The sequence below is a fragment of the Rhinoraja longicauda genome, chromosome 3 (genome assembly GCF_053455715.1).
Source record: "Rhinoraja longicauda isolate Sanriku21f chromosome 3, sRhiLon1.1, whole genome shotgun sequence".
Lineage (NCBI taxonomy): Eukaryota > Metazoa > Chordata > Chondrichthyes > Rajiformes > Arhynchobatidae > Rhinoraja > Rhinoraja longicauda.
In genome coordinates this window covers 85,947,099-85,973,525 of record NC_135955.1, presented here as the reverse complement: position 1 = coordinate 85,973,525, position 26,427 = coordinate 85,947,099, and the positions used below count along the sequence as shown (strand labels likewise).

The 26,427-nt window shown below is 46.3% G+C and overlaps 1 protein-coding gene across 2 annotated transcripts in view; it reads left to right on the top strand.

The window, feature by feature from the left end:
- The window catches only part of LOC144592142 (ras-specific guanine nucleotide-releasing factor 2-like), a 180,256-nt gene that overhangs the window by 30,448 nt on the left and 123,381 nt on the right, over window positions 1–26,427 (top strand). For both annotated transcript variants that reach the window (XM_078396560.1, XM_078396559.1), the window contains exons 3-4: window positions 9,317–9,464; window positions 13,983–14,072. In XM_078396560.1, coding sequence (XP_078252686.1) covers window positions 9,317–9,464; window positions 13,983–14,072 — 238 coding nt within the window. The remainder of the gene's footprint in view (window positions 1–9,316; window positions 9,465–13,982; window positions 14,073–26,427) is intronic.

Sequence of the window (26,427 nt, the reverse complement as noted above, 5' to 3'; positions counted from 1 at the left end):
TTCTTCACAAAGGTGTAACATCATTCTACTTATCAGGAAACAGAGAATTAATCTAGACTGCTGGACTACATTTGGCTCTTGCACATAACCTACTGAACTAAAACATTATCCTCTCATTTGTTTCCATTGATTTTTGTGTGGAAGCTTGCTGTGTGTGCAAATTAGTTGCTGCATTTGTTTCATCTCCCTATACACTGGGATCAGCCAATCATCCCTGTCCCGCCTGTAATTGGTCCAAAACACCGCAGCGAGACTCCTGACGGGTACCCGTAAAAGGGACCACATCAACCCGATTCTGGCCTCTCTCCACTGGCTCCCCGTACGGTACAGAATCAACTTCAAGCTCCTCCTATTCACATACAAAGCCCTAAACGGGCTTGCCCCCCCCCCCCCCCCTTACATCAAAAATCTTCTAACCCACCACTCTATCTCCAGGTCCCTCAGGTCGGCCAACTTGGGGCTACTGACTATCCCGCGGTCTAGGCTTAAGCTCAGGGGTGACCGCGCTTTTGCGGTTGCAGCTCCTAGACTGTGGAACAGCATCCCTCTCCCCATCAGAACTGCCCCCTCCATCGACTCCTTTCAGTCCAGGCTCAAAACCTATTTCTACTCCCTAGCGTTCGAAGCCCTCTGAGGGGGCGCTGTGAACTGTTTATGTATGTGCTGTTATGTTTGTGTGCCATTGTATGTTCGTTCTTTGTACCTGAACTGACGTACAGCACTTTAGTCAACGTGGGTTGTTTTTAAATGTTGCCATTGTAGCGACCATAGAGAGTGGTCCTGGGTGTCAAACCCTCAGATTGGCCAGCAAGGTCACGTGTGGGTGCGACCGTAGGGATTGGTCCAGGGAGTGAGACCGCTGATTGGACAGCGTCGTCACGTGCCGTATTGGCGCCCAAAAGAGTCAGTTGAGAGACTTCTTCGAAGTGAACAGTTAGTTTTAATGGTTGTCTGTAATCTCGTTAAGTAAACTTTGTGATCGAATCTTGCTGTCGCAATAAACTTCTTCAACAAAGAACGAGCCTCAAGACTCGCCATATTGGTGACCCCGACGTGATCCAGCCGATCACCGACCATGAGTGAACACGACGCCTCGTTTTTGGTTTCTGCGCCCGGCGCACCGGAGCTCAGCGCGGTCAGCGTTCACCTTCCGTCGTTTTGGGCACATCAACCACAATCTTGGTTTGTCCATACCGAAGCCCAGTTTCACTTAAGAAACATATCAGCAGACGCGACAAAGTACTACTACCTCGTCAGCGCTCTACCGCCGGAGACGACCGCACGGGTGATGCGGTTCATCATCAACCCTCCCGCAGAAGACAAGTACGAGGCCATGAAGGCACTGTTGTTAAGAACCTTCGGATTCAGTAGGCATGACCGAGCTAAGAGGCTTATGCACCTACCGGATCTCGGAGATCGGCTGCCGTCCGTTCTCATGGCTGAGATGTTAATGCTAGCAGGTGAACACACGGATTGCGTCATGTTCGAGCAGGCATTCCGAGAGAAGCTTCCCGAAGATGTCAAACTCATGCTCACGGATTATTCTTTTAAGGACCCCATGGCATATGCAGAAAAAGCCGATGCGCTCATGGCGTCCAAATCAAAAAGAAGCAGTTCGATCAACTAGGTCTCGGCATCATCGGCTGCGCCACAGCGGCATCAAGATGGCGCCGCGTCTCCCGCCATTTCTCCAAAAGCCCGCCAAAAGGATCCGCACAAGCGCGGCTGGTGCTATTACCATCTACGATGGGGTGGAGAATCCCGCAACTGCCGCTCACCTTGTACCTTCTCTGGAAATGCCTCGGCCGATCGTACATAGAGGCGGTTGCGATTGGCCAGAACCGACGCCTCTTCGTTCGAGATCGATTCACGGATACAGAATTTTTGGTTGACACGGGAGCCATAGTCAGTATCGTACTGCCGACCGCCCTCGAGACCAGAACGGGTAAGACAGGTCCTACCCTCATCGCGGTTAACGGCAGCCCCATCCGCACGTATGGTACGCGGACAATGTCCCTGGCTTTAGGCATCCGCACGTACGAATGGCCATTCATTATCGTGGACGTCAGCCAGGCGATCCTAGGCGCAGATTTCCTCTGGGCCTTTTCACTAGTCCCCGATGTCCGCGGTAACGACCTTCGGCCCTCCACCAGCAGCGATGAGCCCGCCGCTCCGTCGGCCGCCACCCCGCCCAGCCCGACTGTCCAGGCCGTCGTCGCGGCCCCCGACCCGTATGCTGAGGTCCTGGCGGAGTTTCTAGAGCTGCTCATTCAACGCTTCGACGCCCCTTCGGCCAGGCACGGCGTGGTCCACCACATCCGCACCGAGGGCCCCCTGTTTTCGCTCGGGCCCGGAGGTTACCGCCCGACAAGCTGGTGGTGGCGCGGGCAGAATTCAGGAAGATGGAAGAAATGGGCATTGTCCGTCAGTCCGACAGCCCGTGGGCCTCGCCGTTGCATATGGTCTCCAAAGCATCTGGGGGGTGGAGACCATGCGGCGATTACCGGCGCCTCAATGCCGTCACCACGGCTGACCGTTACCCCATACCGCACCTCCAGGACTTCTCGTCTGGACTGGAAGGTGCCGTGGTGTTCTCCAAGATCGATTTGGTGCGGGGCTACCACCAGATCCCTGTGCGTCCGGAGGACATACCAAAAACTGCCACGATCACTCCGTTCGGGTTGTTCGAATGGTTGCGCATGCCTTTCGGTTTATAGAACGCAGCACAGGCCTTCCAGCGACTCATGGACCGTGTTGGTCGAGATATGCCTTTTGTGTTCATTTATTTAGATGATATCCTGGTCGCCAGCCCCTCAGTGCAGGAACACCTGGCCCACTTGCGGACTGTATTCCAGCGGCTCCAAGACCACGGGCTCATCATCCAACCCTCCAAGTGTCAATTTGGCCTCCCTTCTCTCGATTTATTAGGGCACAGAATCACTCCTGCCGGCGCCACCCCTTTGCCCGAGAAGGTGGAGGCTATCCGTGCATTCCCGCGGCCCACCACAGTGAAGGGTGTGCAAGAGTTCGTGGGCATGGTGAACTTCTACCATAGGTTCGTCCCGGCAGCAGCACAGGTCATGCGCCCGCTCTTCCAGTGCCTCGCGGGTAAACCTGTAGAGTTGGTGTGGTCCTCAGCCGCGGAGTCGGCCTTTGCAACAGCTAAGGCGGCTTTGGCAGACGCCACCATGCTTGTCCACCCGAGCGCCTCCGCCCCCACGGCCCTGACGGTTGATGCGTCAGACGTGGCGGTGGGAGGGGTTTTAGAACAGCAGGTCGGTGGCCTTTGGCAGCCCTTTCCGTTTTTCACCCGACAGCCGACAGCTGAGTTCGGCTGAGCTGAAATATAGCGCCTTTGACCGAGAGCTTCTGGCTCTCTACTTAGCTGTCCGTCACTTTAGGTACTTCCTAGAAGGCCGCCCGTTTGTGGCCTTTACGGTCCATAAGCCGTTAACTTTTGCTTTTTCCAAATTGTCCGACCCATGGTCGGCCCGCCAGCAGCGGCACCTGACTGCCATCTCTGAGTTTACCACCGATGTCCGTCATGTCGCGGGTAAGCTTAATGCCGTTGCTGACGCCCTGTCTCGGCCTGCTGTTTCCCCCATTTCAGCGGTGGGCTGCGAGGTGGATCCCCAGGAGCTTGCGGAGGCACAGCTCCTGGCGGACACCGCCTCGGCATACCAGTCTGCCACTTCAGGGTTGAAGTTGGCTCAGGTGGCCTGCGGGCCGGCAGGCACAAAAGTCTGGTGTGATGTTTCCCTTCCCCGTCCCAGGCCGGTGGTGCCCCCCTCCCTTCAGCGCCGGGTGTTTGATGTCATTCACGGGCTGGCGCACCTGTCCATCCGCTCCACCTCTGCCTTAGTAGCCGCTCGGTTTGTGTGGCATGACCTGCGAAAGCAGGTAGCCGCTTGGGCTCGTTCCTGCGTTCCCTGCCAGACCGCTAAAGTTCAACGCCATGTCCAGCCCCCGGTACAAGAGTTTGCGGTCCCAGCGGTCCGTTTTTTCCATATTCATGTGGATTTAGTCGGACCCTTGCCTTCCTCCCAGGGCTACACCCATCTGCTCACGGTGGTGGATCGGTTCACCCGGTGGCCGGAAGCTTTCCCATTGTCAGATACCTCCGCTGCCTCTTGTGCCAGGGCCCTGGCCCTCCATTGGGTGGCCCGTTTCGGGGTTCCCTCCGTTATTACCACCGACAGGGGGCCACAGTTCATCTCTACCCTCTGGGCCACGCTAGCAGAGCTGTACGGCTCCCGGTTGCAGCACACCACGGCGTACCACCCACAGGCTAATGGGCTCGTGGAGAGGTTCCACCGACAACTCAAGGCGGCCCTCAGTGCGAGGCTGGAGGGCCCGGACTGGGTAGACCAACTTCCCTGGGTCCTTTTGGGCATCCGGACCGCTCCTAAGCAGGATCTCGGTGCTTCATCCGCGGAGCTAGTATATGGCTCGCCACTTCGAGTGCCCGGAGATTTGCTGCCGGAGTCCTCTGGTCAGCTACCTTCAGTTCCGTCGGTGTTAGCATCACTCCGGGCACGCGTGGGTTCCCTGGCTCCGGTTCCTACTTCGCGTCATGGGTGTTTCATGGTGCATGAACCGCCTGCCTTGAAGGACTGTGAGTTTGTATTTCTGCGTAGGGATGCCCATCGTGCCCCGTTGCAGAGGGTCTATGAAGGGCCGTTCCGGGTTTTGCGTAAAGGGACGGTCACCTTCACCTTAGACGTGGGCGGCAGGAGTGAGCTCGTCTTGGTGTCCAGGCTTAAACCTGCGCACTTGGATCCGGACAGCCCTGTCCTCGTCGGTCAACCACCTCGGCGAGGCCGTCCTCCTGCAGTTCCACCTGGTCCAGGACCCCCCGCTCCTGTGGTTCCGGCTGCCCCTCTCGTTCTGGTCGCGAAATCCGACTCCCTGCTAGGTTCCGTACCTCGGGTTCTGGGGGGGGTCAGGTAGCGACCATAGAGAGTGGTCCTGTGTGTCGAACCCTCAGATTGGCCAGCAAGGTCACGTGTGGGTACGACCGTAGGGATTGGTCCAGGGAGTGAGACCGCTGATTGGACAGCATCGTCACGTGCCATGTTGGCGCCCAAAAGAGTCAGTTGAGAGACTTCTTCGAAGTGAACAGTTAGTTTTAATGGTTGTCTGTAATCTCGTTAAGTAAACTTTGTGATCGAATCTTGCTGTCGCAATAAACTTCTTCAACAAAGAACGAGCCTCCAGATTCGCCATACTATACAAATAAATTTGACTTGACTTGACTTGACATGATTGCACTTCAAAAGCAAAGCATTTAAAACAACCTGGTTAGATGGTAGTGAACAAATGAATGCAAATGGTACCTTTATTACATCCTGTATATAGTCAAGGAAAGGGAAAGATGCATGCAAGATTATCTTTATTGGAAAAATAATAATCAAATAGGTTAAAAGGGATTTTTGCTCCAAACTGTAGGATGAGGCAGATGTTCGGCAGCCTGGTTCGGCAACTCGAAAGCCTGGGAATGAAAAGAGGATTGCAAAGAGTGATGCACACTGCCCAGTCCATCACTTACAGGAGCCTGAAAACTGTAATGTCCATGTTCAGGGGCCGCTTCTTTCCTTCAACCATTAGGCTATTAAACACTCCAACCTCCAAATAGGCTCTGAACTATACAGACTTAATTTCAGTTCAGTTTAGTTTATTGTTACATGTACCGAGGTACAGTGAAAAGCTTTTATTGCGTGCTATCCAGTCAGTGGAAAGACAATATATGATTACAATCGAGCCAGTTATAGTGTATAAATGCATGATAAGGGGATAACAATTTAGTGCAAGGTAAAGCCAGTAAAGTCCGATCAAAGATAGCCCGAGGATCAACAGAGGAGTAGACAGTAGTTCAGGGCTGCTCTCTAGTTTTGAAGGATGACTCAGCTGCCTGATAACAGCTGGAAAGAAACCGTCCCTGAATCTGGAGATGTGCGTTTTCACACTTCTATGCCTAATTTTTGACTTTGCACTATTATTGTTTATTTATACTGAACACTCTTGACTAATTATAACTGATTCGAAGAACTCAATACTCGTAAATTGGGAAACAAGGAGATGCAGATGTTGGAATCTTAAGCAAAACACACAGTGCTGGAGTAACTCAATGGGTCAGGCAGCATCTGTGGAGGGATGGGTGACATTTTGGGTCAGTGCTCTTCTTTAGGCTAATTGTGTCACACTCTTTGAGTGGTGATCATGTTACTGCATGTGTGGTTAAATTGGTCCGTGCCCAGCACAAATTGGAGGAACAGCACCTTATATTTTGCTTGGGTAGTTTACACCCCAGCAGTATGAACATTTTAATTCTCTAACTTCAAGTAGTCCTTGCTTTCCCTCACTCTCCATCCCCTCCCCCCTTCCCAGTTCTCCCACCAGTCTTACCGTCTCCGACTACATTTTATCTCTGTCCCGCCCACTCCCCTGACATCAGTCTGAAGAAGGGTCTCGACCCGAAACATCACCCATTCCTTCTCTCCAGGGATGCTGCCTGACTCGCTGAGTTACTCCAGCATTTTGTGTCTACTAACCTGTTGCAATGTTATGTTTTAAGGTATGGATTTTAGGATCGCTTCTGTTGTTCTACAGAAATACCCACAGCATAGATCTGCACTATCAGAGAAAAGCAAGAAGGCTTTTTAAAAGTTTCACAAAAAATCTTGTTCCTCACCAGTTGTACAGGGCCCTCGTGAGACCGCACCTGGAATACTGTGTGCAGTTTTGGTCTCCAAATTTGAGGAAGGATATTCTTGCTATTGAGGGCGTGCGGCGTAGGTTTACTAGGTTAATAATTCCCAGAATGGCGGGACTTTCATATGTTGAAAGACTGGAGCGACTAGGCTTGTATACACTGGAATTTAGAAGGATGAGAGGAGATCTTATCGAAACGTATAAGATTATTAAGGGGTTGGACACGTTAGAGGCAGGAAACATGTTCCCAATGTTGGGGAAGTCCAGAACAAGGGGCCACAGTTTACGAAAAAGGGGTAGGCCATTTAGAACTGAGATGAGGAAAAACATTTTCAGTCAGAGAGTTGTGAATCTGTGGAATTCTCTGCCTCAGAAGGCAGTGGAGGCCAATTCTCTGAATGCATTCAAGAGAGAGCTAGATAGAGCTCTTAAGGATAGCGGAGTCAGGGGGTATGGGGAGAAGGCAGGAACGGGGTACTGATTGAGAATGATCAGCCATGATCACATTGAATGGTGGTGCTGGCTCGAAGGGCCGAATGGCCCCCTCCTGCACCTATTGTCTATTGTCAATTGTCACCAAGCTTTGTCATTGCCTATCCTTGCCAAGCTTGTTCTTTGAAGTGACATTAAATAAAACAAGTGTCACCAGTAATTAAATCATTGTCGACATAAGCTTTGCTGCATACATTTACCAACAACACGAGGGAAGATTTGACACATTTTCTAAAATGTCATGTAAAATTATCAGTGCAGAATGCAATCTCCAAGTGAAATCTCCACCTGTTTTTTTTGTGCGCCACTGTGCAGATGAACATCATTGATATGCAGTTTTGAATGTCTGGGATCAGAAAACTTTATCAGGATGCAGAGTAAAAGCTGCAATGATATCACACGGCCATATAAATAGTGGAGGTTAATTGCAATGGGTGCCTAATAGTTGGCATGGTTTGGCAGACCAAATGGCCTATTTCTGTGCTGTAAAAGTCTCTGGCCTATATTTACTTATCAAACCCTGAGCCTGAACAAAATATCTACCTTGAAACTAGATGAAAATGAAAGAATGGTCCAGCTTTTTGGGGGTAGCACCTTTCTTGGACTAAAGTCATTTCTGCAACATAAAAAAATTATATTTTTAAGGATATTGTTCATTTATTGTATGATTTTTGGCATCCATTTCAACACTTACTTCAAAGTTTAGATTTCATATATATTAACTGTTAGATGTGGGAATGAGTGCATGTGGAACATTCAAAAGCTAAGTAGACACTATATTCCCAGACATTAATTTAGTTTAGAGATACAGAGCGAAAACTAGCCCTTTGGCCCACCGAGTCCGCGCCGACCAGTGATCCCCATACACTGGCACTACCCTACACACACTGGGTGCAATTTACAATTTTTTACCGAAGCCAATTAGCATACAACCCTGCACGCCTTTGGAGTGTGGGAAGGAAACCGGGGATCCCAGAGAAACCCCACGCGGACACGGGGAGAACGTACACACTCCGTACAGATAGCACCTGTAATCAGGATCGAACCCGGGTCCCTGGCGCTGTAATACAATACAATACAATACAATATATCTTTATTGTCATTGTACAGGGGTACAACGAGATTGGGAATGCGCCTCCCATACGATGCAATAAATTAATTAGCTAGTCAGTATTAATTTAAACAACCCAAAGAAACAAATTGGAACGGTTTTAAAACAGAATAAAGTGCAAGTGGATCTGTGCCGGTTCACTGTGCGATGTGACCATCCGGCTCAGCAGGACCGGTTCATAGCAGCTATGGCCCTGGGGATGAAGCTGTTCCTGAGTCTGGAGGTGCGGGCGTAGAAGGCCTTGTATCATCTGCCCGATGGTAGAAGTTCGAACAGACTGTTGCAGGGGTGTGAAGAGTCTTTGTGAATGCTGGTGGCTTTTCTGAGGCATTGTGTGTTATAGATGCCCTCCAAGGCTGGCAGCTGTGTTCCGATGGCCCTCTGAGCTCTATGGACTACCCGCTGAAGAGCTTTCCTCTCTGCCTCCGTGCAGCTGAGATACCACACAGGGATGCCATGCGTTAGGATGCTCTCTATGGTGCAGCGGTAGAATGTCGTCAGCAGCTGTTGGGGTAGACCAGACCTTTTCAGTGTTCTTAGGTAGAACAGTCGTTGCTGTGCCTTCTTGACCACCGCAGCAGTGTTATTGGACCATGTTAGGTCTTCCGAAATGTGAGTGCCCAGAAACTTGAAGCTGGATAGTGTCCCCATTGATAAAGATCGGGGCGTATTCCCCGTTGTGTGACCTACTGAAGTTGATGATCAGCTTGGGGACAGGTTGTTATCAGAGCACCAGTCCGCCAGGTTCTGCACCTCCGCTCTGTATTTTGTTTTTTATCACCATTGGTGATCAGCCCGATCACCGTTGTGTCGTCTGCAAACTTGTGTCGTCTGCAGCAACTCTACCGCTGCGCCACCGTGCCGCCTCCTATTCTCTAATTAAGAGGTTTCTTCGTTGTTTTGTGGTTTATTGTTTCAAGATTGCGAGCCGATTAGAGGAACTTGTATTTTTTTAATTGCAAGGGGCATTGCATTCATTCAGTTTTCCTATTTTTCTCCTAGTTACTGTGATATAATGATTGAGCGAGAGATACTGATGCAGAAGTATATTCATCTGGTTCAGATCGTGGAGACAGAGAAAATTGCAGCCCATCAACTCCGGCAGCAACTTGAGGATCAAGACACTGAAATTGAAAGATTGAAAGCTGAGGTCAGTAATGTCAGCAAATAAAACTGTTTTGTTTTGATAGATAGCTGGAAAGGAAAAAATAGATGGATGTTTCATTCTCTCCTCCATTCTGCTTTAAGCCAATTTACTGTATGACATGGACAGTGGCTTTATCATATGATTAACTCACAAATTCTCAGTATCTGTGACAATGATAAACCATTCAGCTTAATGGTTTAAAGAGTTAGGTGTGCAGTAGAGAGTATATTGACTGGTTGCATCATGGCCTGGATTGGCAACTTGAATGCCCTGGAGCGAAGAAGACTGCAAAACGTTGTGAACACTGCCCAGTCCATCACAGGTTCTCACCTCCCCACCATCGAAGGGATTTACAGGAATCGCTGCCTCAAAAAGGCAGCCAGCATCATCAGAGACCCACACCATCCTGGCCACACACTCATTTCACCCCTTCCCGACGGGAAGAAGGCACGGAAGCCTAAAAACTGTAAAGTGCAATTTCAGGAACAGCTTCTTCCCTGGAGCCATCAGGCCATTAAACAATACAACCTCCGAAAAGCTCTGAACTACATAGACTATTATTGTTTTTATTGCGCTATTATTGTTTGTTTCTTTTTATCATATTGTTTACAGTGCACTATGTTTACATATTCTATTGTGCTGCTGCAAGTAAGAATTTTATTGTTCTATCTGGGACATATGACAATAAAACACTCCTGACTTGACTCTTGAGGTTAAACTGTATGACTAGGCAATTTTCTATCCATGTCAGTACCCTACCCCCAATACCATGTGCTCTAATTTTGCACACTAATCTCCTATGTGGGACCTTGTCGAAGGCTTTTTGAAGGTCGAGGTACACCACATCCACCGGCTCTCCCCTGTCAATTTTCCTAGTTACATCCTCAAAAAATTCCAGAAGATTAGGCAAGCATGATTTCCCCTTCGTAAATCCATGCAGACTCTATACGATCCTATAAGAAAATAACTGCAGATGCTGGTACAAATCGATTTATTCACAAAATGCTGGAGTAACTCAGCAGGTCAGGCAGCATCTCAGGAGAGAAGGAATGGGTGACGTTTCGGGTCGAGACCCTTCTTCAGTCTGAAGAAGGGTCTCGACCCGAAACGTCACCCATTCCTTCTCTCCCGAGATGCTGCCTGACCTGCTGAGTTACTCCAGCATTTTGTGAATAAATCGCTCTATACGATCCTGTTACTGCTGTCCAAATGCTCCGCAATTTCGTCTTTTATAAATGACTCCAGCATCTTCCCCACCACTGATGTCAGACTAACTGGTCTCTAATTTCCCGTTTTCTCTCTCCCTCCTTTCTTAAAAAGCGGGATAACATTAGCTACCCTCCAATCCACAGGAACTGATCCTGAATCTATAGAACATTGGAAAATGATCACCAATGCATCCACAATTTCTAGAGCCACCTCCTTAAGCACCCTGGGATGCAGACCATCAGGCCCTGGGAATTTATCAGCCTTCAGTCCCATCAGTCTAGCCAACACCATTTCCTGCCTAATGGAGTTTAATCTGAGCAATTGTGAGGTGTTGTGCATTGGGCGGCCAAATGTAAAGGGAAAATATACAATTAATGGGATGACTCTTCCGCATTGATGTACAGAGGGATCTTGGGGTCCAAGTCCGTAGCTCCATGAAAATGACAATAAAGTGGTAGAGAAGGCCGATGATATGCTTGCCTTCATTGCATATGAGTCAGGGAATAGTTCAGCATCATGTTATTCAGCACCCTAAATGCTATTGTACTTATTGTATGATCAGTGTAGGACAGAAATGTCAGGAGGACAAGATGACTAATGACAGCAAAAGGGTAGTTTCATTAAATGTCCTGAAATGCAAAAGTGGCAGCTTCTATGTTGGAGATTGACTCTGAACATGTGAACTAATGAAAGCAATGATTCATTAGAATTAATCATTTGTTTAGAAACCTGACAGTAATCGGGATAAACACTAACAACAGACAAAAAAATCCATTGGAGGTCAATTAGCAAAAGACCAATGTGGATTTTGCAATACAAATTTAATGCTTTGGGTCTTAAACTTGGAAACATTGTACATTATTTTGAGATGAAGTGGCAAATTGAATAGATTGGATAAGAATGTTGATGTGATGTGCAGCATATCGCACGTTTACAAAATATGAATGATATTTGTGTCAGTTGCAATGTTTTGCATCATAATTACCATGCTGTTCTGACAATCTGTTTGAGTCGTAAGATTAATGAGGTGAAAAATTATCCATTTGATTCAAATATAGCAAATTTCTCTTCATTTAAGCCATTGTGCACAGAAATACCTGTAAATTCTAGGACAGAAACAAACCAGTATTTCAAGTGAGCTCCTCCACAGGGGGAAGTAGTTCTAAACACATTTATCAACCCTTTTGTGTCCTCTCAGACACTTTTTCCTTACCTATCAGTGCAATCTAACATTGATGCCATTGTTTCAGCCTCAAGCAACGCCACCAACACTCAGCTCTCATATTACCTCCTGTCCTTTTGCATTTAATGTTTCTTCCAAGGGGCTTCAACCTAAAACCTCCACTGGTCCAAGCATTTGTTGAAATAGATCAATTTTGCATTGACAAAAAACAGTTCACAAAGAGTAGATTTAATAAAAAGGGAGGTTTTTAAAATCTAATTGTGCTAATCTCTTGAATGTCACTAAATAATCACTATCTGAATTGGTGTCAAGTTAGGAAATGGGGAAGTACAAAGAGATCTGGGTGTCCTTGTTCATCATTCACTTAAAGTTAGCATGCAGGTACAGCTGGCAGTGAAGAAAGCTAATGGCATGTTGGCCTTTATGACAAGAGGAGTTGAGTATAGGAGCAAAGAGGTCCTTCTGCAGTTGTACAGGGCCCTAGTGAGACCGCACCTGGAGAACTGTGTGCAGTTTTGGTCTCCAAATTTGAGGATGGATATTCTTGCAATTGAGGGCGCGCAGCGTAGGTTCACTAGGTTAATTCCCGTAATGGCGGGACTGTCATATGTTGAAAGACTGGAGCGACTAGGCTTGTGTTCAGTTCAAGGCACCATGTTATAAGAAAGATATTGTCAAGCTTGAAAGGGTTCAGAAAAGATTTACGAAGATTAGAAGGTCTAAGCGTCTTTGAGTATATGAAAAGCGCTATATAAAATAAATGTATTATAAGCTACAGGGAGAGGTTGAGTAGGCTGGATCTCTATTCCTTAGAGCACAGGAGGATAAAGAGTGATCTTATAGAGGTGTATAAAATCATGGGTGGAATAAATTGTGTAGATGCACAGAATCTCTTGACCAGAGTAGGGGAATCGAGGACCAGAGGACATAGTTTCAAGGTGAAGGGGAAAGATTTAATAGGAATCTGAGGGATACCTTTTTCACACAAAGGGTGGTGGGTGTATTGAACAAGCTGCCAGAGGAGGTAGTTGAGGCTGGGACTATTCCAATGTTTAAGAAACAATGGGACAGGTGCATGGATAGGACAGGTTTGGAGGGATATAGACCAAATGCAGGCAGGTGGGACTAGTGTAGCTGGGACATGTTGGACAGTGTGGGCAAGTTGGGCCGAAGGGCCTGTTTCCACACTGTATCACTCTATGACTCTATGGCACTGAATATGATCAATTATGGATCTTGTAATAAATCAAGATTACAAGCAGCACAGTGGCTTAACGGTAGAGCTGCTGCCTTACAGCGCCAGAAACCCGGGTTTAAATTTAGATTTAGAGATACAGCGCGGAAACAGGCCCTTCGGCCCACCGGGTCCGCGCCGCCCAGCGATCCCCGCACATTAACACTATCCTACACACACTAGGGACAAAAATTTTTTTTTACATTTGCCCAGCCAATTAACCTACATACATGTACGTCTTTGGAGTGTGGGAGGAAACCAAAGATCTCGGTGAAAACCCATGCAGGTCACGGGGAGAACGTACAAACTCCATACAGACGGCGCCCCTAGACAGGATCGAACCTGAGTCTCCCGCGCTGCATTCGCTGTAAGGCAGCAACTCTACCGCTGCGCCACCGTGACCGCCCACCGGTTCGATCCTGACTACGGGTGCTGTCTAGTACAGAGTTTGTACGTTCTCCCAGTGACCGAGTGGGTTTGCCCCGTGTGCATGCGTCCAGTTTCCTCCCACAGTCCAAAGATGTACAAGTTTGTAGGTTAATTGACTTTGGTAAAATTGTAAATTGTCCCTGGTGTGTAGGATAGTGCTAGTGTATGGGGTGATCGCTGATCGGCGTGGACTCGGTGGGCCAAAGACCCTGTTTTCACACTGTATCTCTATAGTCTATACGGTGCATAAAACGCTGTTTAATCGCAGTGACTCCTAACTAGTGCAATTTTAATGGTTAAAAGAGCAATATTGCAGTGCAAATCTTCAGGTCTTTAGAGAAAGAGTTACAGATATAATAAATGATGCAGTCCTTATCAAGACAGATCAAATATAACTGCATAGCCTGTGAATTTATCCCAGAATCATGTCCACTGTTACTATGATTATCTTTTGTTTGTTTCTAAGATTGTTGCTGTGAACAAGACTAAGGAACGGATGCGCCCTTACCAAGGAAATCCAGAGGATGAAGACCCGGATATTAAAAAGATTAAGAAGGTGACATGACATTGAATTAAATTACTCATGTACAGTTTGTTAGTTGGAACCAGAAGAATAACACTACCCCAGCTTGTCAGTGGCTCCAAATAACACACGTTATCTAACGGCATGGATGGATGGATGAGGGAATGGGGTTTTTTGTTGTTGTTTTTTAAAGTAATTTTTATACTGCCACTTCAATTACTGGATTTTGTTTTTGCGTGAATATTCATTTTTAGAATGCATTTAAAAAGCCAACCTAGAAGTGTAATAGTTTGGACTCTTTTCCCAATTGTTTTAGCTTGTCATCTTCCATCATATGCCCTATGCAGAGAGAGGGATGGGTTGGTGCAACCCAAAGCACTCTAACTGTACAGAAATACTGACCAGAGCAGAAACAATCCCGGTACAGTTGACAGCCCTAGCTAACACTGGGCCTGTACTCGCTGGAGTTGAGAAGGACGAGGAGGGACCTCATTGAAACTTACCGAACAGTGAAAGGCCTGGATAGAGTGGATGTGGAGAGGATGCTTCCACTAGTGGGAGAGTCTAGGACCAGAGGTCATAGCCTCTGAATTAAAGGAACATTCGTTTAGGAAGTAGATGGGGAGGAATTTCTTTAGTCAGAGGGTGGTGAATATGTGGAATTGGGCGGCACAGTGGTGCAGCGGTAGAGTTGCTGCCTTACAGCTCTTGTAGCGCCGGAGATCCGGGTTCAATCCCGACTACGGGTGCTGTATGTGTGGAGTTTGTACGTTCTCCCCGTGACCGCATGGGTTTTCTCCGAGATCTTTGATTTCCTCCCACACTCCAAAGACATACAGGTTTGTAGGTTAATTGGCTTGGTGTACATGTAAATTGTCCCAAGAGTGTGTGGGATTGTGTTAATGTGCGGGGATCGCTGATCGGTGTGGACTCGGTGGGCCGAAGGGCCTGTTTTCACGCTGTATCTCTAAACTAAACTAACCTAAATTTACCACAGAAGGCTGTGGAATCCAAGTCAGTGGATATTGTTAAGGCAGAGATAGATAGAGTCTTGATTAGTGTGGGTGTTAGGGGTTATGGGGAGAGAAAGATTAGCCGTGATTAAACGGCGGAATAGACTTGATGGGCCCAATGACCTAGTTCTGCTCCTATCACTTATAAACTTATGAACTTTGTTGATCTCTTCCGCTTCCAATCCACTGCTGAAATGTATTAGATTGTTGCGAAAACATTCAAAACATTACTGTCACTATACTTTTCTGGAAATAGTGAATATATACAGTGAAATAGTGAATATACACATCCCCTGTTTGAATTAAAGATGAACTATCTTTAATTACTGTAAGAAAAAAACATATTAAGATTATTTTGTCTCAAAGGATTCTGAAATTATGCCAGGCTGATATAAGGCTGAGGACTTTCTATTGGCATGGTTCTGGATATGCAAACAAAAAAACTTCTAGTAATTGGATGTGACAGTATAAAAGTTGTTTCAAAGAAAATGTATTCAGTGAAATGGTCAGAAAACTTTCTCCTCATCCATGCAATATATGAAGTGCCTTTCCCCTTTCCTATGGGTCGGATTTCAGGTGATGATGTTTTGACGTCATGTGTAGGAAGGAACTGCAGATGCTGGTTTACATCAAAGATAGACACAAAATGCTGGAGTAACTCAGCGAGACAGACAGCATCTCTGAAGAGAAGGAATGGGTGAAGTTTTGGGTCGAGAAACGTGTCTGAAGAAGGGCCTCAACCCGAAACGTCACCCATTCCTTCTCTCCAGAGACGATGCCTGGCCCGCTGAGTTACTCCAGCATTTTGTATCTATGTTTTGACACAAAGAGCCAGAAAAGAGGCTTAGTTTCTACGCATACAATTGTGTGGAACTCACAGAACAGAAAAAATAGACATGTTAACTCAATTGGTGTCTGGTTATGTTTCTGCTTTGTGCGTGACTATGGCTACAGTGTACAGTAAAAGAATGAGCCAAATTCATTACAGATGTTAAACTTGGCTAAATGTTCCTTGAACCTTTAAAATGTAATTCATTTAGTCCTTTAGACAACCTGCCTAAACACTGCAATCTGACGATCCTTATTCTTAACAACCCCAACCATTGAATCCGTAAATTGACAGTGAGACTGTTAAGATTGACCAAACAGGCATGGAAAAGAAGCATGGCGAGGAGTTGGTGGGATTTACTTCTGCTATTACTTTTGGATGAAAACCTGCTACAGTCCCGAGGGACATATCTGCTTCATAAATTGTCACACTTATATATCCATAAAATCTGAATGAGATAGGCATGGTGGGCAGCACAATGGAGCAGCGGTAGAGTTGCCGCCCTACAGCCCCTGGTTCGATCCTGACTACGGGTGCTGTCCGTACGGAGTTTGTATGTTCTCCTCGTGACCGCATAGGTTCTCCACACTCCAAAGGCATACAAGATTGTTGGTTAATTGGTTTTGAAACATAGAAACATAGAAACATAGAAAATAAGTGTAGGAGGAAGCCATTCGGCCCTTCGAGCCAGCACCGCCATTCATTGAGTTCATGGCTGATCGTCCCCAATCAATAATCCGTGCCTGCCTTCTCCCCATATCCCTTGATTCCACTAGCCCCTAGAGCTCTATCTAACCCTCTCTTAAATCAATCCAGTGATTTGGCGTCCACTGCCCTCTCACATCAGTTTTAAATGGCCTCCCCTTTATTCTAATACTGTGGCCCCTGGTTCTGGACTTGCCCAACATTGGGAACATTTTCCCTGCATCTAGCTTGTCCAGTCCTTTTATAATTTTATATGTTTCTATAAGATCCCCTCTTATCCTTCTAAACTCCAGTGAATACAAGCCTAGTCTTTTCAATCTTTCCTCATATGACAGTCCCACCATCCCAGGGATCAATCTCGTGAACCTATGCCGCACTGCCTCAATTACAAGGATGTCCTTCCTCAAATTAGGAGACCAAAACTGTACACAACACTCCAGATGTGGTCTTACCAGGGCCCTATACAACTGCAGAAGAACCTCTTTACTCCTATACCGAACTCCTTTTGTTATGAAGGCCAACATTCCATTAGCTTTCTTCACTGCCTGCTGTACCTGCATGCCAACTTTCAGTAACTGGTGTACAAGGATACCCAGGTCTCGCTGCACTTCCCCCTTACCTAACCTAACACCATTGAGATAATAATCTGCCCCCTTGTTTTTGCCTTTTGCCGCCAAAGTGGATAACCTCACATTTATCTATATTATACTGCATCTGCCACGCATCTGCCCACTCACTCAACCTATCCAGGTCACCCTGCAACCTCCTAACATCCTCTTCACAGTTTACACTGCCACCCAGCTTTGTGTCATCTTCAAACTTGCTAGTGTTGCTTCTAATTCCGTCTTCCAAATCATCAATATATATATGGTAAACAGTTGCGGCCCCAACACCGAGCCTTGCGGCACTCCACTCGCCACTGCCTGCCATTCTGAAAAGGACCCGTTTACTCCTACTCTTTGCTTTCTGTCTGCCAACCAATTTTCTATCCATGTCAACACCCTACCCCCAATACCATGTGCTCTAATTTTAGTCACCAATCTCCCGTGCGGGACCTTATCAAAGGCTTTCTGAAAGTCTAGATAAACTAGATCCACTGGCTCCCCTTCATCCATTTTACTTGTCACATCCTCAAAAAATTCCAGAAGATTAGTCAAGCATGATTTCCCTTTCATAAATCCTTGCTGACTTGGACTTATCCTTTTACTGCTATCCAAATGCTCCATTATTACCTCTTTAATAATTGACTCCAGCATCTTTCCCACCACCCAAGTCAGGCTAACTGGTCTGTAATTCCCCATTTTCTCTCTCGCTCCTTTCTTGAAAATTGGAATAACATTAGCTATCCTCTAATCCACAGGAACTGATCCTGAATCTATTGAACATTGGAAAATGATCAACAATGCGTCCACTATTTCTAGAGCCACCTCCCTGAGGACCCTGGGATGCAGACCATCAGGCCCAGGGGATTTATCATCCTTCAGTCCCATTAGTCTACCCAATCCTATTTCTCGCCTAATGAAAATTTATTTCAGTTCCTCTACCCCCCTAGATCCTCTGTCCTCCAGTACATCTGGGAGATTGTTTGTGTCTTCCTTAGTGAAGACAGATCCGAAGTACCTGTTCAACTCTTCTGCCATTTCCTTGTTACCCATAATAATTTCACCCGTGTCTGCCTTCAAGGGATCCACTTTGCTACTCTTTTTCTCTTAACATATCTAAAGAAGCTTTTACTGTCCTTCTTTATATTCTTGGCCAGCTTCCCCTCGTACTTCATCTTTTCAGCCCGTATTGCCCGTTTTGTTACCTTCTGTTGTCCTATGAAAGTTTCCCAATCCTCTGGCTTTCGGCTACTCTTTGCTGTGTTATACATCTTTTTTTTTAGTTTTATTCCATCCCTAACTTCCCTTGTCAGCCACGGTTGCCTCCTACTCCCCTTAGAATCTTTCTTCCTTTTTGGAATGAAATGATCCTGCGTCTTCCGGATAATGCCCAGAAATTCCTGCCATTGCTGTTCCACCGTCATTCCTGCTAGGATCCCTTTCCAGTCTACCTTGGCCAGCTCCTCTCTCATGCCCTCATAGTCCCCTTTGTTCAACTGCATCACTGACACATCCGATTTAACCTTCTCCTTCTCAAATTGCAGGTTAAAACTGATCATATTATGATCACTACCTCCAAGCGGTTCCTTTAACTCGAGTTCTCTTATCAAATTTTGGAAAAATGGTAAATTGTCCCTAGTGTGTGTAGGATAGTATAAGTTTGCGGGGATCGCTGGTCGGTGCGGACTCGGTGCGGGCCCGACAGGCCTGCATCTGCGCTATATTTCTGAACTAAACGAAAAGATTACACGTACAGAATATGAAAGGAGAAAAGAACCATGTTACTTAGAGAATCACCTTGTACTTGTATAATACTTTTAAATGACTATCTGTAGTTGAGGTGTGTTTTTTTTCCTTTTTTTCTTTTTTTTTCTGTTATGACTTTTTAATGCGATATTAACTGGGAAAGCACTTTGAACAAAAGTATTTACACTTTAATAGATACAAGGTTGGTCTCCCCAAGTCTGCCAGACTTCAGCAGCAAATTTCAATCCAATTATAATGCTCAGTGCATTGTGCTAATCTTTCTAATCTTTAACTCAGATCTGCAAGACAGCATGAATTATCAAAAGCCAGTAGCCTCTGGAATTTTATTTATCCCTCTTCTAAAAAAAGATACAGGAGAGAACAGGCCCTTTGACCCTGAAGTCCATGCTGACTACCGAACACCCATTTACACTAAACCTACACTAATCCCATCCAACTTTATTTTCTCCATTTGTTATTAACTCCACTCCCCCAGTTGAGGCGTGTTTGATACACTTATATAAGGTTTGATACACTTATATAAGGTTTGCTGGAATCGAACTGCGGGATGCATTATAAGCTTTTTATTTTCATTAAAATATCGCCTTTCCTGATGGCTGGCCTTGAATTAGACAATAATAGAAACATAGAAAATAGGTGCAGGAGTAGGCCATTCGGTCCTTCGAGCCTGCACCGCCGTTCAATATGATCATGGCTGATCATCCAACTCAGTATCCCGTACCTGCCTTCTCTCCATACCCCCTGATCCCTCTAGCCACAAGGGCCACATCTAACTCCCTCTTAAATATAGCCAATGAACTGGCCTCAAGTACCTTCGGTGGCAGAGAATTCCACAGATTCACCACTCTCTGTGTGAAAAAAAACTTTCTCATCTCGGTCCTAAAAGACTTCCCCCTTATCCTTAAACTGTGACCCCTTGTTCTGGACCTCCCCAACATCGGGAACAATCTTCCTGCATCTAGCCTAGCATCTAAACGAAATGTTATTCACGTTATTCCCACTATCATGTGATCATGTATTGTCTTTCCGCTGACTGGTTAGCGTGCAACAAAAGCTTTTCACTGTACCTCGGAACACGTGATTATAAGCCAAACTAAACTAAACTAAAATTAACTTATTAGGATTGTCCATAATTGCGCTGAAGATATTTGTCTGCACACTTTTCAAAATATACGATATTTATCAAAGGTAAATATGGACCAACAAATTAGTGGACGAGATGATCCCCTTTGGCTTTTAGGATAGGGAAAATGTATCCTCCTGAAAATGTTTATTACAGAAGAATGGAGAAATAGAGAGCAAAACTCAAGAGAGAGCTGGATAGAGCTCTTAAGGATAGCGGAGTCAGGGGGTATGGGGAGAAGGCAGGAACGGGATACTGATTGAGAATGATCAGCCATGATCACATTGAATGGCGGTGCTGGCTCGAAGGGCCGAATGGCCTCCTCCTATTGTCTATTGTCTAAAATGCTGGAGAAAAACTCAGTGGGTCAGGCAGCATTTGTGGAGAACATGGATAGGCAACATTTTGAAATGCTGCAAATATTACTAATGAAAGTTAATGGGCCTGAGAGATGAATGCGTATTTCTGATTGCAAAGGGCTTGGATTTCCTATTTATCCTGATTTCCAACTTGATTCCCACTTTTCTTTGCAACATCATAAGAACAGTAAAAAGTGAAGCAGGAAGAGGCCATTTGACCCCTTTGTGCCTGCTTCACCATTCATAAGATGGTAGCAGAGACTCAATGCCCCAATAGAGTTCAATGCCCCACTCGTGCACAAACCTTGATCCTTTGATTATCTTGATGTCCAAAAATCTACTGATCTTATCTTGAATATACTCAACTATTGAACCTCCACAGTCCTCCTGGGCAGAGAATACCAAGAATTGACAACCTTCAGGGTGAAAAAAAATGTCCCTTCATCTTCATCTTTATTCCGAAGAGCCAACCCCTTATTTCAAGTCAAGTCAAGTCAAATTTATTTGTCACATACACATACACGATGTGCAGTGAAATGAAAGTGGCAATGCCTGCGGGTTGTGCACAAAAAGAATTACAGTTACAGCATATAAATAAAGTTAATAAGTTACTATTATTGTCGACAAAAATTTAGTCTCTGGGGTTATAAAAGTTGACAGTCCTGATGGCCTGTGGGAAGAAGCTCCGTCTCATCCTCTCCGTTTTCACAGCGTGATAGCGGAGGCGTTTGCCTGATCGTAGCATCTGGAACAGTCCGTTACTGGGGTGGCAGGGGTCCCTCATGATCTTGCTTGCTCTGGATCTGCACCTCCTGATGTATAGGTCCTGCAGGGGGACGAGTGTAGTTCCCATGGTGCATTCTGCCGAACGCACTACTCTCTGCAGGGCCATCCTGTCCTGGGCAGAGCTGTTCCCAAACCAGACTGTAATGTTGCCGGACAGGATGCTCTCTACAGCCCCTTGTCGCTAGAGACTCTTGTCGCTAATTCTAGACTAGTTAGCCAGGTCAAACATCATCCAATAAAACCCTACGCCTGGCCCGCAATGCTTCTCCAGCCACTTCCAGTCTGGGCTGCCAATGCCACCCCATGGTCCACACCGCCTCCATCGCTCCTTCCTGAGTCTGCGCATGCTGATGCCATTCCTGGATGCTTCCGGGCCATGTAGGAAGGAACTGCAAAGGCTGGTTTAAACCGAAGGTAGACACAAAAAGCTGGAGTAACTCAGCGGGACAGGCATCATCTCTGGAGAGAAGGAATGGGTGACGTTTCGGGTGGAGACCCTTCTTCAGACTGAGAGTCAGGGGAGAGGGAGTCTAGAGATGTGGAAGGGTAAGGCGTGAATACGACAGATCTGAAGAAGGGTTGTGACCCGAAACGTCACCCATTCCTTCTCTCCAGAGTTGCTGCCGGTCCCGCTGAGTTGCTTCCAGGTCGTGCCTGCTGACGCCACTACTGGCCTGCACCGTCCAACTGGCCACTTCCAGCCGGGTCTGGCCAACGTCGCCCCCAGCCACTTCCCCGGCTGTGCCTGCCATGCCACCCTCGGCCGCTATCTTGGCCATTGAACTTGGCATTGGTTGTTTGAATAGTGTAAGTGCGGGGAAAGTGTCGACTCCACTACCGGCCTACACAGCTTCCTCAGTCACGCCTGCCACCACCGCCTGTATCACTGTATTGAGACCATGGAGCTTTGTAGATCAGGGCTGGTAAGGCTTTGGTTCAAAGTTTCAGCTGAAAAAAAGCAACTGTCAGTGCAGTTCTTGCTCAGCTTACATTTTATTGTTGGGTCATGAAATGCCATATATTACACACAGTTATAGAAACATAGAAAATAGGTGCAGGAGTAGGCCATTCGGCCCTTCGAGCCAGCACCGCCATTCAATATGATCATGGCTGATCATCCAATATCAGTACCCCGTTCCTGCTTCTTCCCTGTAGCCCTTGATTCGTTTAGCCCTAAGAGCTAAATCTGACATGAAAACATCCAGTGAATTGGCCTCCACTGCCTTCTGTGGCAGAGAATTCCACAGATTCACAACTGTCTGGGTGAAAAAGTTTTTTGTCATCTCAGAAGTGGCCCTTATTCTTAAACTGTGATCCCTGGTTCTGGACTCCCCCAACATCGGGATTTTTTTTCCTGCATCTAGCCTGTCCAATCCCTTAAGGATTTTGTATGTTTCTACAAGATTCCCTTTCATCCTTCTATAGTGGACAATCGGAAACGAGGGACACCATTCATCCCGCTATGGTCTGTCATAATGAGGGTTTATTGTACTCACCTTAATCGTTGCTAAAGTGAATGGAGCAACAAAACTTTGACAATTCCTTCCATTCCCTACCCCCGCGCCCCACCCCCTCCCCCCCCCCCCCCCCACCCCCACTTACTGCTCACCCCGCCGATCTCCAGCACATTGTTTGTTGCTCCAGATTGCGGTATCTGCGGTCTCTGGTGTCTCTCTGAAGTTAAAGGAGGAGAGCTCTTTTGCTCTGTGCCCCTGGCTGAACCTGGCATCGATTGTTTGTATCGTGTGAGCGCTGGGAAGTGCCCACGGAGAAGGGTTGGCGTAGAATCACTGCCAAAGAGTTCAGGACTTTCTCATCCCTGCAGCTTGAGTGTAAATCCCAACATTTCTGGCACCGGTGGGAGGGAATGTCGGCAGTTGTGTGTGGAACTTCCATTGCTCCGCTTCCAAATCCCGCCCAAGGATTGGCCCAGGCCAGTTATTTATTTTATTTTTCATTTACATTAAAACAAAATTGTGATCATCATTACAAGAATGATATGTGCAATACAAAACAAATCCACCACTGCCAGTTATAGGCCTGTGCCTACAAAACTGCTCTGATTTTACTTCCACTAGCTGCAATGGATAATCTCAAAGGCAGAAATAGATAGATTCTTGATTAGCACGAATCAGAGGTTATGGGGAGAAGGCAGGAGAATGGGGCTAGGGGGGTGTAGATAACCATAGTAGATCACCACACTTATTATGCATGCTGCACATTCCACATGTGATCCAGTCCGGATCTTCATCCCTACCTAGACTATGTAACCTGCCTTATGCCGTCTCACAGCAGACTAGATGCTGACTACGGAGACGATAGCATGTAATGTTTCCTCCGCTTGTGTTACAATAAAACTATGAGTTGTTACTCCTGTGTATGGGTTTGATTCCAACAACAGAGGGAGAAATAGATCAGCCATGATTGAAAGGCGGAGTGGACTTGATGGGCCGATTGGCCTAATTCTCCTCCTATCACTTATGAACCTATGTGCGGCGATCTCAGTTTTACCGTTCTCTGGCTGCCCAGCACAATTATTGAAGAGGATGTCAGCTTGAATATTTAAAACAACATCAAAGCTGCGAGCTCGCCCTCTCTTCTTTTAACAGTTGTACATTTACTCACAGTGAGTGGATAAATGGAGACTTCATAAGGCAGTCTGTTCAGTTCTGGTTTAGGGAAGGCTCTTCCTGCTTGTACGTCTAATTTCTCATTTGGTTGGAACATTGATGCTAATGTGTCATAGAGTCATACAGCGTGAAAACAGGCCCTTCGGCCCAACTAGCCCACGCCGACCAACATGCCCCATCTCCACTAGTCACACCTGCCCGTGTTTGGCCCTCTAAACCTAGCCTATCCATGTACCATAGGTAGACACAAAATGCTGGAGTAACTCAGCGGGACAGGCAGCATCTCTGGAGAGAAGGGATTGGCAGAAGGGCCTGTTTCTACGCTGTACTGTCCTATCCATGTACCTGTCTAACTGTTTCTTAAATGTTGTGAGTGCCTGCCTCAGCTACAGTACCTCCTCTGGCAGCTCGCTCCAGACACCCACCACCCTTTGTGTAAAAATAGGATGTAGAAGCTTTGCAGAGGCTCCAAAAGAAGTTCACCGGGATGCTGCCCGGATGAGAAGGTATTAGTTGTAATTAAAGGTTGGATAAACTTGGATTGTTTTCTCTGGAGCTTCAGAGGCTGAGGGGAGACCTGAAAGAAGTTTATAAAATCATGACAGGTATATAAATTAGATATGGTATACAGGCAAGTCTTTTGCAAAGGGTGGAAATGTCAAATATTAGAGGGCATAGCTTTAAGGTGAGAGGGGGTTAGTTTAAAGGAAATTTGGGAGGCATGTTTTCTTTATGCAGAGAGTGGTAGGTACCTGGAATGTGTTACTCTGGGATGGCAGTGGAAGCAGTCTTGAACATGCAGGGAATCGATAGATGTGGATCATATGCAGGCAGATAGGGCTAGTTTAATGTGGCATCCATGTTGAAAGACTGGAGCGACTAGGCTTGTATGCACTGGAATTTAGAAGGATGAGAGGAGATCTTATCGAAACGTATAAGATTATTAAGGGGTTGGACACGTTAGAGGCAGGAAACATGTTCCCAATGTTGGGGGAGTCCAGGACAAGGGGCCACAGTTTAAGAATAAGGGGTAGGCCATTTAGAACTGAGATGAGGAAAAACCTTTTCAGTCAGAGAGTTGTGAATCTGTGGAATTCTCTGCCTCAGAAGGCAGTAGAGGCCAATTCTCTGAATGCATTCAAGAGAGAGCTGGATAGAGCTCTTAAGGATAGCGGAGTCAGGGGGTATGGGGAGAAGGCAGGAACGGGGTACTGATTGAGAATGATCAGCCATGATCACATTGAATGGCGGTGCTGGCTTGAAGGGCCGAATGGCCTCCTCCTGCACCTATCGTCTATTGTCTATTGTCTATTGAGTTTGACCCAGAGATTGCGGACAGTAAGGCCTGTTTCTACGCTGCGCTGTCCTATGTTTAGCAGCAGCAGTTGGTCTGTACCGCCATTCAGTAAGATCGCTAATCTGATAGTCACTACAACTCCACATTCCCACCTTCCCTTGTGCAAACCCCTGCTTATTCCAAATCTAACTTGGCCTTAAAAGTAATCAAAATTACTGCTCCCACCACTCTTTAGGGAAGAGTGTTTCAAAGATTTATAGCTTTTTGAGAGATTTTTAAAAACCCTCCTCTATTTTAAATAGTGGCCCCAAATTCTAGATTCTCAAGAGGAAACATCCTCTCTTCGTCTACCCTGTCAAGATCTGCCTGGATCTTGCATGTTTCAATCGTCACCATTTATTTTTCTGAACTATTGCATATCCAGGCCTGGTGTGCCTAATCTTTCCTCATAGGACAAACCACCCATTCAATTTTTAGAAAACTTTTCTCCGAGTTGTTTTCAGCTCATTGCGATACTTCCTGAAATACAGAAACAAATATTGCACACAATACTTTAAACGTGGTTTCACTAATGCTCGATGTGATGAAACACAACCTCTCTACAAGAGTATCCTGTTCCTCTTTCAATTAATGAAATCATTCTTTTAACTTTCCCAGTATTTGCTGTTCCTGCATTCGAGCCTTTTGTGCACTTGGACGCCGAATCCCTCTGCATGTCAGGGCTCCACAGTCTCTCAACGTTTAAACATTACACTTTGAAAACAAACTTCCCTTGCCAAAATGGACATACTTTCGCACATTATGCTCAATTTACCAGATCTTTGCTATCTTGTTTAACTTAACTATATCTTATTGCAGGCTCCTTATGTTCTTTGCACAACTTACTTTCCTATGCATATGTGCGTCTGCTGCAAAATCGTTGCAACTAATTTGGTTACTTCCGATAGAAATAAAGTGGGTTAACATAAGGAACTGCAGATGCTGGTTTGCAAAAGAAGATGCGATGTGCTGGAGTAACTCAGTGGGTAAGACAGCATCTGTGAAGACCATAAATAGGTGAAGAAAGCGAATGGTATGTTGGCATTCATAGCAAGAGGATTTGAGTTTAGGAGCAGGGAGGTTCTGCTGCAGTTGTACAGGGCCTTGGTGAGACCGCACCTGGAGTATTGTGTACAGTTTTGGTCTCCTAATCTGAGGAAAGACATTCTAGCCTTAGAGGGAGTACAGAGAAGGTTCACCAGATTGATCCCTGGGATGGCGGGACTTTCATATGAGGA